General features: G+C 33.4%; 1 protein-coding gene across 4 annotated transcripts in view; it reads left to right on the top strand.

Annotated features, from left to right (window-relative positions):
• LOC142332259 (potassium voltage-gated channel protein Shaw-like) overlaps nucleotides 1-14,586 on the top strand; it is a 515,827-nt gene that overhangs the window by 438,010 nt on the left and 63,231 nt on the right. For 2 of the 4 annotated variants that reach the window (XM_075378596.1, XM_075378590.1), the window contains exon 7: nucleotides 4,523-4,592. The exons of the other annotated variants lie outside the window; for them this stretch is intronic. In XM_075378596.1, the coding sequence (XP_075234711.1) occupies nucleotides 4,523-4,587 (65 nt within the window). In that variant the 3' untranslated portion in view covers nucleotides 4,588-4,592. The remainder of the gene's footprint in view (nucleotides 1-4,522; nucleotides 4,593-14,586) is intronic. 4 annotated transcript variants of the gene reach the window in all.

The raw sequence follows: 14,586 nt of genomic DNA, 5'->3' as shown, positions 1-14,586 counted from the left end.
CAAACAGGTCGACTATTTGTGAGGTAGTTAATTAAAACCTAACCACCAAAGAACACCGGTATCGACGATCTAATATTCAAATCCGAATAAAAGTAACTTCCTTTATTAGCATTTCAACCTGAGAACTTTGACTTTGAATTCAGCTGCGACAACAAGTTTACCACTAGACCACTAGGTGGGTTATATCTTGTATTATATATCATATTAAACAGAAAAATGCAAATGGAGAATTTAAAAATCCAAAAAATCAATTTATTTTTCAATTTTTTTTGTGCAAGTGCCCTTTAATTAAATTTCTTTTGAATTAGTTTGGTCATTCATTCATGATGTAGAACAGAAAATTACAATTACAAATAAACCACAAAAGAAAACCAAATTAATTCTTAATCTGTAGAGTAGTTCATTTGAATTAGAATTACTTTCATACGATTATACCAAAGCACAAAAATAAATTTCCATTAAGCTTCAGACCTATGCAACAGATTAAGGATTACTTCTAGTTAACATTAAGCATTAATGATTCACTTTTGTGAGAACACAAAGGCACCATGAAAAGCAGGGACACATACAAATAACACTTTAGTTTTATATTTAGACAATAACTCCAAAGAAATGTGTTTGATACTGCTGATGACATTATAATCCAGAGAATAAATTTTGTAAACTTAAAAAGTTATAAAACAAGGTAATTATTGTATTTTGATTGTTTAATAAATTAAATCTGCATAATTGTATGCTCATTATGTTTAACTGTTCATTATTTTTGTTGCTGAACAGAATAGTTTTATTTTGTTAAACCAGCCATTGTTGAGCTAATTTCATATTTATAAATGTAATAATAATAATAATTATTATTTTTTTAATTTTATTTATTTATTCATTTTGTACAACAGCACAGCTACTTTAGCCTTTGTATATTGTACACTGGATACAAAAACTAATATGTACATATACATTAATGTATACAAATCAATAGCAAGTTAACATATATATAATAATAAATGCAAGATATGAATCTGTGCATAATCATAAAAATAATATTAATAAAATAGTCTGAAACAATTTTAATAATAATAATAATTTTATTTTTTTTTATGGAGGGAGGTGGAAATGCATTTACACATGGAGTGTCGGGCTCCCGCTGATGGTATTATCAAATCACTATCAGCAGACTACCGACTAAAACCACCCCCCTTTCTACTAGGACTTGACTTTCTACCAGGATCCCCCTTTCTACCGGAACCGTTTAACACATTACTTCCTGTCGAGTTCCTTAGTGTCGAATCATACACTAGTCTGATTAGGTGCTACCTAATTTTCAGAAATATCCAGGTCAACCTTTTTGGACCTGAGAATGTTGCCGACGAATCGAGCTACACTTTCCCAGCTGCTCAGGTCACGGAGCATCATCACAACCATGTTGTGGGGATTCAGTGCTCCGAGATCCGCTTCTAGTGTCCCTCGATCTGCCGCCCACCGAGCACATTTGAAAAAGGTTTGCTCAGCGTCGTCCTGTACACTGGGGCAATACAGGCAGTCGGGGGACGGCGCTTTCCCTATGACATGGAGGTAAGCGCGGAAGTACCCGTGACCCGTTAAAAATTGGGTCATGTAGTACTCCACCTCTCCATGCCGTCGCTCCGTCCACGGTCTGACCAGAGGGATAAGCCTTGCGGTCCATCGTCCTCTGGTCTCGTGGTCCCAGGTCTCTTGCCATGCGAGGAACGTGCGATTGCGTTCCTCGTTGGCAATAGTTACCCGGTCTTCGCCTGCCCGTCGCCTCCTGTAGATCACCTGACGCTTCCTTGCTAAAGTAGCAATGGGTATGACGCCGGCGACCACAAGTACTGCCGGCTCGGAGACCGTCCGATACGCGGAAGCGACATGCAAGGCTGCGGTGCGTTGCATCTGCGCGAACCGCTTCCGGTTTCTCGCAACTCTTAATGCCTGGGCCCATACTTCCGACCCGTATAACCCAGAATGGAATGCACCGTGGACATCAGCAATCGCCGTCTGCTGGCCTTCGGTCCGCCGACATTCGCCATAAGCCGGCTGAGAGCAGTTACGGCTGTCGCAGCTTTGTTTGCGGCTGTACGAAGCTGCTCAGCAAAGCTGAGTTTCCGGTCAGTCATCATACCGAGGTACTTTGCAGGCGGGTTGGTCTCGACAACCTCTACCCCGACCCGCAGGGAAAGAAGGGTGTCGATACGCTTCTTCGTGAGAACTACGATCTCCGTTTTGCTGAGGGCTAAAGACAATCCATGGTCGTCTAGCCAGGCACCGACTCTGTGCATGGCTCGACTGAGCCTCAGTTGGCCGCGCTCCACGTCGCGGTCTGCGACAAGTAGCGCAACGTCGTCAGCGTACCCAACCAAGGCAGATTCTTCAGGCATCTCCAGCCTCAGCAAGCCATCGTCGACGGCGTTCCAAAGGTTGGGCCCTAGAATCGATCCCTGCGCCGCCCCTGAATAATAATAATAATAATAACATATTATTCCATATTTATATGGAATTATTCTATATAACGAAATTTAAATTTAAAAAACTACAGTCCAGTTGTATAATTACTTTATTTCATTATTCTTGAAGAGCTATAACAGTATTAATCAGAATTTTATCAATTTATTTATTATTTATTTTATATTGTCATTCAAAAATGGATACATAAAGAAACTCCATAAAATCATTACTACATAAACATGTAATATAAATTTCTTTAATAAGTAGTAATATTAATATTGAATTATTACAATTAATTAAAATTTACTACACAGAATATATATATAGTGAGTGAAAAGTAGGGAAACCCCTAAAAACTTTAAAACCATTTCAGATAGTACATACTACAACATTCAGGATAAGGTATCTGTCAACCACTTTAACTTTTGATGAAAAATAGAATTTCAGCCCCTTCAGTAGGAGTAGCTCAGAAGTTGTAACTCAAATATTTTAAATGGTAACACCCTCTGTGTCGTAATCATTTTTAAGGTTTCTTTAAGACAATAAAAATGGTAAATAAATAGTTTATATGTTGTCTGTACCCAAAATGGTGGTGTGATAAAAATTTGGATTTTGGAAAAAATTACATTAATTAAGAAACTGTTATTGAAAATAAATAAATTTTTAATATAATATAATATAATAAATAATTAAGGATTCTCAATAAATTCATGTATAATCTCTAATTTTTTTAAAATATCTCTGATTTTTATTATTTTTTCTAGATTCAAGCCTCCCTGGTTTCCCCCTATTATTAATTCTCCCTCTTTCTTCAAATCATTTGATGGTCTTTGACACTGTACCTTTTGAAAAAGGATTATGAGTATAAAATGTTACATTGAACCATTTACAAATTTTATTATATTACCTAGCTCTATCAGCAAAGCCCTCATTATTAAAAGTGTGACCCTCTCCTGTTCACTAAGTAAACAGGAGTTGTTGTTTGTTTATAGTAATGTTAGCAAGTAGCATAGAAAAAATTAATTCAGTATAAAACAATTATAAAAAAGATAAGAAAGAATGTAAGTATCAAAAGGAGCTTACAATCGCGGTAAAGTTAGACAAAATCAATTAGCTAACTAATCACAATAGATTCTCATAAGAAACTAACAGTGTAACAATGAAACACTCAAAATGGAATATTACACAACAATGGACGAAGCTTTAATTTTTTGATCATCAGTGATCAGCTGATTAACATAATTAGGTGACATTAGTGATATTTTTATTTATTTACTTATTAAATTGAAACAAAAACAATTTTTTGTATTAAAAAATAATTTTTTTTTAAATTTAAATTTAACTTTTGAAATAAACTTTAACTAAAGTATATTAGATTTTAATTTAATTCAGTTTAATTTCTTTTTATTTAATTTTATTATTTGAACTTACAAAATATAGTGATTTTCAAAATTCAGAATTATCCTACTTCTATTTTGGGTACAGATATTATACCAACTTTTCATTTAATACCATTTTTCTTGTCATAAATAGACTTTTAAAATGATTTTTGACAAAAAGAGTATTACCATTTAAAATATATGTGTTACAACCCTTGGGCCATCTCCCAAGAAATGGTTGAAATTCTGTTTCTCTCTAAAGGTAAAATAGTTGACCAACACCTTATCCTGAAAGTTACAGTATTCTATAAGGAACAATTTTGAAGTTGTTGAGGGATTTCCATACTTTATCTACTCTGGATATATATATATATATAATATATGTAATTTTAATTTATTATTGTAGTAGGAACAGTTAGATAACCTTAAAAAAATTTGTTTAGGTAAATATTTATATTTCTGTCCACTCATATAAAAATATTAAAAATAGTTTATCTTTTCAAAAATATTAGTAATACTATTTACTATATTTTTCCATAATATCTTAGCATGCTCAACATGCTTAATATATGAACATGTTTCTTTCAGTGTAATAAATTTATTATACATATTGTAGCTACATTACAGGCGTAGAAAGTGTTAAATATTTTCGGAAAATGATTGTACTGATTTTTTTTTTGCAGAGAATGAGAGACGAAACTCTAACTTTCGCACGAATGGCACCAAAAGTGCAGTGGAAGTGAAGTGAAAATGGTATATACAACATCATTTAGGTTTTGTTTGGGTGTCCGCCTGCTTAGCATTAATGTAGTGCATGCCCTCCTCTAGACCTGCATTACTCTTTGTAAATTTTTCTTATCTTTCTTTACTAAATCAAGCAACCTTCTTTACCTTTTTTTTACATATTACTTCTTATATTAATATATAGACAACATATAAATACATTTAACTGTATAAAATATATATATATAAATCACTATGACAATTATAACACAAATATAATGAAAAAAAATATATAAAGAATGTAATAATTAAAAGTAAACCATTAATAAAATTTTAACATGGCTATTAAGTAGAGGTGAAATATTAATATAATTACGTTTTTAATTCCACATTACATCCCAAAAAAAAAGTATTTCTTTAAAATTAATTGCATGCTCTGAATATTATATTTTAAAATATAAATTTGTAGTATTCTGTTGTAATTTAAATATGATGAAAGTAATTAAGAAAAGTATCCTTACTTCTGTTAAAGATAATCCAATTTAATTTTATATACTATGTAATTAAACTTTAAAAAGAATCAGTATAATTAAAAATAATACCATCCTTCAAATTATTAACTTTTTCATGGAATTTGAAAAAAAGCATTTCATTAAATTATTTTCAACAACTTTTTTTTTATAATCTCTCTACTTAATCTAGGTTAAAGAGGTGCATAACAGTAGTTTAGTTTTAAACTTTTCCATCAAAGTAGATAATGTATACTGTAGACAAAGAGTATAACTTGTTCAATCAGGAACAAGTCTTCATAGCACAAGGGTGGGGAGAATTTTCAAAATATCAGCTGCGAATTGAAGCATCCTACTTTATTTAAGCATCAAAAATTACAACAATGTGTTAGCTTTATTAGCATATTTATACAATAGAATTTAAAATTTATTTCGATGACTTTTCTCAAACACAATTGATTGATTTTTCAGACATTTAAGTTATTATCCTCACTTTCAACAACAAACAGATACAGTAAATATCTGTTCTTCAAATCAAGCAAATATTGTATTGCAATAATATTTATTGTTATAATATTAATTAGAAATAAAATAAACATAGAAATAAAATAAAGCAATATAAAGCTAAAATTATAGTAGCTGATAAAAATAATTAGATGACTGCATCACCATAGCTGATTAATTTCATGTTGTAAAAGTAATTTTTATTTTCTTAATATTTAATAAAATGAAGAAAATAAGCCTTCTTTCTCAAACAAAATATCTAAATTATAAATTTTATTAAATTTTTAGTTGCCATTTTCTTCTAAATATATTGGATTAAGAGTAAAAGTTTTAAAACAATGAATTATGTAAAAATTAACAAATTATTTTGAGGCTATTATTTAGAAAAAAAATGTTCCCACCATATTGAAAAATTATTAATGAGACTTCACATATATCAGTATCTTCAATAGGCTTTATAATACTCTCCAAAAAAGCAAGTAAGATTCCACATTTTTTAGTGTTTTGAAAAACCATTCAAATTCAGTGTTATAAATTGTGGCCCAGTTGAAATGAAAATTCTTACATAAATTCTAATCATTTTCCCACATTCAGTCCAGTCAAGCATAGACCTCCTAAAAATGGAGATATATGCACTGGAAAATTTTTACAAGAAAGTTAAGAAAAGTTTAAACCACAATTATAATTAAAATTGGATTTGGCTGTTGATACAAGAAATACATTGTAACTCTGAGAAATTATAAATAGAGTTTCTGACAACTAAAACTTAAAGCCAAATTTATATTCTTCAATTCCCAGAGAGCTAGTTGAGATACTACCTGTAAACCTTAATCTGCAGGTACTAGTAAAATACAAAACTTTGTCAAAATAGCTTTTTTCTCATGTTTGTCTATGATGTGAACGTGTGATAAGTTGATTTTTTTATGATAAATTGTTTCATCATCATTTTACTAAAATGTTCTCAAGTAGAAACATTTAGAAGACTATTTAGCTGAGAGAGGATAACACAGCTGGCAAACTGTCCATGATACGCACTAAGTTTGAATTAGGGGTTAATGGTATAATAACATAACAAATAGCATGACAGACTTCCTTTTTTTCTTTATCCAAAACTTATTCGCATTTAATAATAAATGAATTGCATTGAAGCAAACGTTGATTTCATTTTGCATCCTCATTTTCACACCAATTAGAGAAAGTAAAACAAAATGTAATTGTATTATTACAATTAAAACATAAAATTTGATATGATCTAACAAAAATGTTTAATTGAAAACATTTCTCCTAAAACAATATTTGACTCATTTTCGTGTTCACATTTTATTTTCTTCTAGAATCCTGTCATCCTAAAACCAATCAAATATTTTTCTTTTTCTACTATATTTTTGCTTAAATGAAATAACAACAGTTCATTCAACTGTTGGAGTAGTTAGACTGATATTGTATAAAAATTTCACCTACAAAATTTTACAGTTATTGAGACACTTGAATAAAGGAACAGGTTTTCAGGTAAACCATAAAACACCAGCATCTCTTCATCTAATGATAATGGGATAGAGCTCATAACCAATGCATTCCAGCCTCTCTACTTACTTTTCCCACAAGGTTTACCTTTCAAAACGATATAGATTGATTTTAAATCACTCCTTTCAAAAATTTAACATACCATTCACTTCCAGTAAAAACAGACCATTGACATTTGGATAGTCTCTTTACTACTACTCGACCCATTAAATTCTTTACAGCATATAGCCAATGAGTAGGTTTTGGTTTTCATCTAATTTGTTTTTTTAGATCTGTACAGTACTTATTTGATACCTCTATATTCAATACCTTTTTTGTATCAACAATAGTTACATGGTTGAAGAATACACAAGCTTGTTATGAATAAGTTAAAACTCCTTATTACTCAATCTAAAAACATTAATTGTACTCAATTAATGGAAGAATAATCTACCTAGTAATGTAATGATGATACCATAATCCTAGTAATACAATATATTCTTCATTGTTAATACTTTTTTAATTAATCATTTTAAAAACTTGACTGTAATTATCAGAAGCAATAAATTTAAAAAAAACTGTACATTAAAACATTTTTTGAACTTTTATATTAATTTTTCTTTGTTTTTTTTTTTCATTAAACATAAATTTATTGTTTTTTAATTATTAATATAAAAAAAAAAGATTTACTTAAATTTGTGTTATGCATCAAGTTCAAACTTTTTGCAAGTTTATTATTCTTAAAAATTTTTAAATGAAAAAAGTACATGTTTTTGATTTTCACAATTTCTTTTTATTATTCTTCATTGGAATAATTATTTTCACTAACGCTATTGCAGTCCACATGTGTAATAAAATTTTCCTTCTTCTCATCTATTAACAGTTTAGGTTTTAAATAAAAAGAACCAATTTTATTTTAGTTGTTCACATTAAGGTTTCTGATCATCTTTATTCATTTCATTGATGTAATTCTCAGTTAATTTCTAAACGCTTACCATCTAAAATTTTGTGTTACAACTAGCTACCTACCTTTACACAGCTTACCATACCATCTTGATTGAATGTAAGTGTATTAAGGTAGAATTTTAATTTCATATTTTTTTCAAAAAGTTCATCAAAGTGATATCACTTTCTTCTAGTTTTATGCAATTTTATTAAATCTATATCCATGGATTTAGCACTAAATAAATGGAACATGGTTATTTCCAGTCAGTCACCTCCTTTTTGTTGTAGTATTAAGTAGTGTGAGTTCTATGAGGCCTTATTGAGAACTACTGCTGACAATGGAGGGAAATTGGGAATTAATTTTTCAGATTCCCCATAGAATTATTTATGTAATCATGATAATCATCACTGGTGGAATTAGCTTTCCAAGTTAGCATCATGTTCTAAATAAAAAATATTTTTCTTCCGGCACGGATTATTACTAAACCAGAGTTTAAAACTTCATTCCCCATCCCCAACTCAATTACGTTGGATGATAAGATTCATTTGGAAAATTGAAAGTAGTCAAGCTGCCTTGCTGAATTCCATCAGATTTATTCTGTTACATTTGGGTGATTTTGCAATTGTGTCTTAGTATTCCCCCTAGATTCTGTGTTATACCCACACCTTGGTATGTTCCACCTCTCACACAGCATTCCATATTATTAGAGACTTATGATTCCACATTACTGGAGGATTGGTCAAAGCCTCATTTACTGGCTGGATACATATATTTGAATGGCACTGATCAAAATAAAAAAGTACTTCATTGGCAGCGGTTAGCAAATTCACCAATAGGAATTGGAATTTATTTACAGTATACATTCTGACACTTGTATCTTTTGTTGAACGTCATCCACAACACGTCTTCAACTTTTATAGAGGTCATTGTAGTGATCTGGCCACTGTTAAGTCATACATCACAATATTAGAGCAATATTAACAGAGAAATACATTTTGTGGAACTTGAACTTATTTTATCAGCAATTTATTTTTAATAATATTATATTACATTATTTAACAGTAATTCAATAAACCCCTTTTTACAGATGATACAGGTGTAGTATTACTACCATGCCAAAACTTCTTTTACATTGGGAAGCTTCTTGTTTAATTTTTTTGCCCAACAACATATTCTGAAGCACTATTATTTATAAGTGGTGAGTGAGTATAAATGAGTTGTGAATGCGAATAAGTCTAAACTACTATTTCCAATATTTGAGTAATTACTAACCTACCAATGTTCATAATCGAACAACTATTATCACTAATTATTAGTCAAGATATTGTTGTTAATAAAAAAATTATGAGTTAGCTTTCAAGAAAGGGGGTCAAATTGTACCCAAATTTTTTTACTAATAATTTTCATATTTTTCAAAATTGTACTCAAAATTGTGCTTAATCAAGTCAATAATATTTAAAGACTATCGCATATTTAAAATAAAAATTTTTCAAAGGCAAATAGGGGAAAGTTATTGAAACTGCTGGCAAAGGGTTCTTTGCTCGCATTTTGCTGTGTGTTTGGGGGATTATAATCTTTCTGATGGTTCATTCTTTAAAATAAAAATTGGTGAATAAACTGACTTTGTAATTATTATTATACTAAGAACTTTTGTTGAATTACTTCTTCATAAAAAAAAATGATTTTTAATAAAGGAAACATTAATAAATAGGGTAAGTAATTTTGAATCATATCATATGATATTTAATTTAATAAAAGGTTGAGTCTTAATTTTCATCAGTATAATTTTACCTCGCTAATGATTTTTTTTATTACAGAAATTTACAGATAAAGATACTTTATTTTCTTTCCAAATTCTTTTGTACAATACTTTCTTCAAAGAAAATAAGATTTTATGCCAGTTTTTACTACATCTAAATGAATGATTTCAGGCTAATTTTAATAACATTTCCTTTTTCATCATTTTAGTTAAAAGAGATCATCGCAACCACGTTGTGAGCACTCAGAGTTCGGAGATCCGCCTCTAGTGCCTCTCGATCTACCGCCCACCCCACATTTGAGAAAGGTATTCTCGTCGTCTCGTACACCGGGACAATGCAGGTAGTCGGGGGACGCGGCGCATTCCCTATGACGTGGAGGTAAGCGCGGAAGTACCCGTGATCCGTTAAAAATTGGGTCATGTAGTACTCCAAATCTCCATGCCCCCACTCCGTCCACGGTCTGACCAGAAGGATAAGCCTTGCGGTCCATCATCCTCTGGTCTCGTTCCATGCGAGTAACTTGCGAGTCTGTTCCTCGTTGGCAATGATCTCCCGGTCTTCACCTGCCCCTAGCCTCCTGTAATTCGCCTGGCGCTCCCTTGCCGAAAGAGCAAAGGGTATGACGCCGGCTCGGTGTCAGGCTCGGAAACCGTCCAATACGCGGACGCGACTCGCAACGCCGCGGTACGTTGCACCTGTGCAAGCCGCTTCCAGTTTCTTTCGATTCTTACTGCCCGGGCCCACACTTCCGCTCCGCATAACAGAACGGAATGCACCATAAACATCAGCAATCACCGTCTGCTGGTTTTTCGGTCCACCGACATTCGCCATGAGTCGGCGAAGAGTAGTTACGGCTCTCGCAGCTTTGTCGGCGGCTCTCCGAAGCTTCACAGCAAAGCTGAATTTCCAGTCGATCATGATACAGAGGTACTTTACGGCCGGCTTGGTCTCGACAACCGCGACCACGACCCGTAGGGAGAGGAGGGTGTCGATACGCTTCTTCGTTAGAACCACGATCTCCGTTTTCTGAGGGCTAGAGACAACCCACGGTCGTCCAACCAGACACTGAATTTGTGCAATGCTCATCTGAGCCTCAATTGGGTGCACTCTCCACGTACACTGCGGTACGGTGCACTGCGACAAGTAGCGCAACGTTGTCAGGGAACTCAGCCAACACCGATTTTTCAGGCAACTCCAGCCTCAGAAAACCGTCTTAGATGGTGTTCCAAAGGTCAGGGCTGAGATCGACCCCTGCGCCGCCCCTGACGTGATCGCAGTCCTACGTCAGCCTGCGGCGGTTTCGTAGGTGAGACCGCGGTTCCTCAGGTATGTGTTCACCATTTAGCTGTGCACCATCTAGGACTCTAAACAAGGTATATTGGTGGTCACTACCGGTGTAATCCTCCAAAACTCTCCAGTCTTGAACGAGCGTGAACAGCTCTTCGGAGGTGAGAGAAATATCGGGAATGGTTTCCAAATATCCTGGACAGCGGAACGTCGTCGTGTTCCCTGTACTGAAGATCACGAATCCAGTACGAGCCGCCATATCTAGTTAGTATTTCCCTCTGCAGTTGGTATGTGCCTTACCCCACTTCACCGACCTGGAGTTGGTGATGGTAGTCCCCAGCTACCACCAACCCACTGGCAACAGCAAGGATAACATCCTCTAGCGCGTCAACCTTCAGGCGAAAGTGTGCTGTCAAGTCATTTCGGGTGAGTTAACAGAAAAAAATCGTCACTTCACCGCAGCAGACCCAAACAAAACCCCCGCCTGTGCCGTGCCTTCGACCTTGGGCTGTGCTGCGATACGGAATAAATATCGCGGCAATCGCATGCGAGTCTCGGAACCATTGGGAGTCGTCACGGTCCCGGTACTGCTCGCTGATCAGCACTAAGTTGGCCTCCTTATCTCTGGCTAGCTGTAACAGTAAGTCATCGGCTAAGCCGGTTCCTGTTAAGGTTGTCCTGTAGAACTAAACATTCTAACGAAGCCTTCTCTCCGTCTGCTTCAGGGCTTCTCGGAAGACCTGACACTCTCTTTTTCCGGGTGCGTGGGCCAACTGCGGGGCGCTAATGCCTTTTTCTCGGTAGAGCATGCACCGATGGTGGGGATGACGAATAATAATAATAATTTTCATTTATTTATTTCTTTTGTTTGTGCAATAGAATAGCTACACAAAGCCTTTGTGTATTACGCAAGAGTACATAAATCATATACAATAATTACAATAACATTACAATAATTATAAGTTAACAAGTTACATATAAATTAAAAAACACAAAATTTAAAATGTATAAAATTATTCGGAATACAATTTTAATAATAATACATTTTAACACTAATAATAATTATAAATTCATAAAAATGAAAGTAATAATTAGAGTTTTAATTAAACAACACTAATTATTATTATTATTATATTAGTCATTTTATATGCACAGAAGTACAGATAAGCATGTCCAGTAATTCAAAACATTCATAACTCAGTATACAATTTTAAATAATACATATTAATAATAAAATAATTATAAATTCAATAAGAATAAAAATAATAATTAGTTTTAATTATGGTAATTATTGAGTGATAACTTTAATAATAATTCTATTTATAACTACGTGTTAGTACATCACATTTTCACATTTATATCTTATACCCTTCATCCGTTTACACTTATATTATAATTTAAATAAAATTTCTGGTAATTATATAAACTATCAATATATAAATATATGTGTAGGTAAAAATAATCCCAAAATAAATTTATATCATTATCAAACATTATTAACTATTTTTTAATTATTAAAATATTTATTCATTTATTAATAGAAAATAGTTTAAATTACATTACTTATTATGACAAGCAGAAGAGAGTATTTGTCAGTTTTATAGCACCAGTTGTAAGTTCCCAATGTCGTTTATCACACCAGAATATAACCTTCATAGTTCAAAAAACAAAATTCTTCCTTAGTTGGAAAAAATATATTTTATCATAATTGTTTACTGCAGTAAAAGTGCATCTCTCTGTGGGTGAAATAAATTGCAGCTTATGCCTTGGTCTACCCAAGACATATAAATTTTGTTTCCTTTTATAAACACAATTGGGCTGAACAGTTCTGGAATAAACCCACTTCTTCTAGATCAACTGGAATAAGGAGAATGGAGATCTGTGAAACCTATGGTATCGATATGCCAAAAGTTCTTCTGGCCTCCAGAAGAGAAGCCCTGCCGTGGTTGATGTTTACGGTAGAGGGCCGTATATACTTGAAGGAGAAGATAGAACAGGGATTACCAGACGTTTATATTCCACATGCTTTTCGACGACTGATTGCAGAATTTAAAAATTTCACCCATGTATTCACTGATGGATCAGACTGAGAACGGCGTCGAAAGCTCATTAGTCGTATAATTCCACTACTGGAGCTTATCTGCAATAGACAGTGTCTACACAGCAGAGTTATATGGAATTCAGCAAGCTTTTCATTATGTAATCTATTACGACGAAGAGAGAGTGCTTCTCTGCTCCGATTCCTTAAGTGCAATCATTGCTTTAAGGAATAGCTTCGTGCATGATAAACTTGTTCATTATGTATTGGCAGCATTTAAAGATATTAAAGATAACTGCAAACAATGCATCTTGATATGGAAACCTGGCCACGTCGATATTCCCGGTAATGAAGCAGCTGATAAAGCAGCCAAACAGCAAACAAGTCAGCATTCCATTAGGTTCACTAGATGACCTTCAAAACTACAGTAAACAGGTCATAAGAAAGGAATGGATAAGGAGGTGGGGTGCACTCATTACAAGGCTTAATTGCATTAAGAATAACCATTAATAATACCTTACCTCCCATTAACACAAATAAACAGTTTAACTCGTCGAGAACACACCAGACGTACTTCGACCTATATGCTAGCAGGAGAACCGAGAACAATATGTGAAAGCTGTGGCATGTCTTACAGTGAAACACATAATAGAAGAGTGCATGTTTTATAGAGACCTTAAATGAATGAGGCTTCATTTAATCGGCAAATTGGCTCACAATTTATCATATAATGATAAAAGAGAAAAGAAAATGATCGAGTTTCTCAGAGGAAGCGGTTTATTGGAGAGATTGTGACTCATTCATTATCATAAATATTTCGTTGAAATCAGTTTAATTGTGTTTCTGTCTTCGCTGTGAATTTTGCTTTCTCCAGTTTTGAGTTTTGGTGTTTTTTGTGTAATTGAAGAATCTTAAGGTTGTGTTTTAATAGTTGCGGGCCCTTTACACGCGTTTGTATAATTTAAGAACATTTCTGTAGAAATCAATTACAAATTTTAAGTGACAAGGACCTTATACACCCTTGTCATCTAATTTTATTTGGGGTTTTATTGTTTTGTGACAAATCTGTTTTTCCGAATGATCTGTTTGACAAAACTGGAATTTGACCTAGTCACTTTCATGGGAAAGTAGTTTTTAATTTATGAGAAGGGCTAATGACCATATTTGTCGATGCCTACTATTTTCTTAAAAAAAAAAAAATAATAATAATGTGGTTTTTTTTTCCTCTGGGTTAGATTGACTGATTGGTATTTCACAACCCAGGGGAGTGTCCGTTATACTCTAACGGACCTCCCCGCCTACCGGCTTAATATCCGGCATGACAGGTCGGCTCTTTTGAGATTTTTTACTGAAATTGATGACCTCACGTCATACCTTAATCTATCGCAACGTGTGTCATAACATTTCTTTTATTTTAATTTTTTACCTACGCTCCCTTGGAGTCCCCAGCGGATCACTGAAATCTGCACACCTCAGC

This window comes from Lycorma delicatula, chromosome 1, assembly GCF_047948215.1.
Source record: "Lycorma delicatula isolate Av1 chromosome 1, ASM4794821v1, whole genome shotgun sequence".
Classification (NCBI taxonomy): Eukaryota; Metazoa; Arthropoda; class Insecta; order Hemiptera; family Fulgoridae; genus Lycorma; species Lycorma delicatula.
This window is presented reverse-complemented; position numbering and strand designations above follow the sequence as displayed.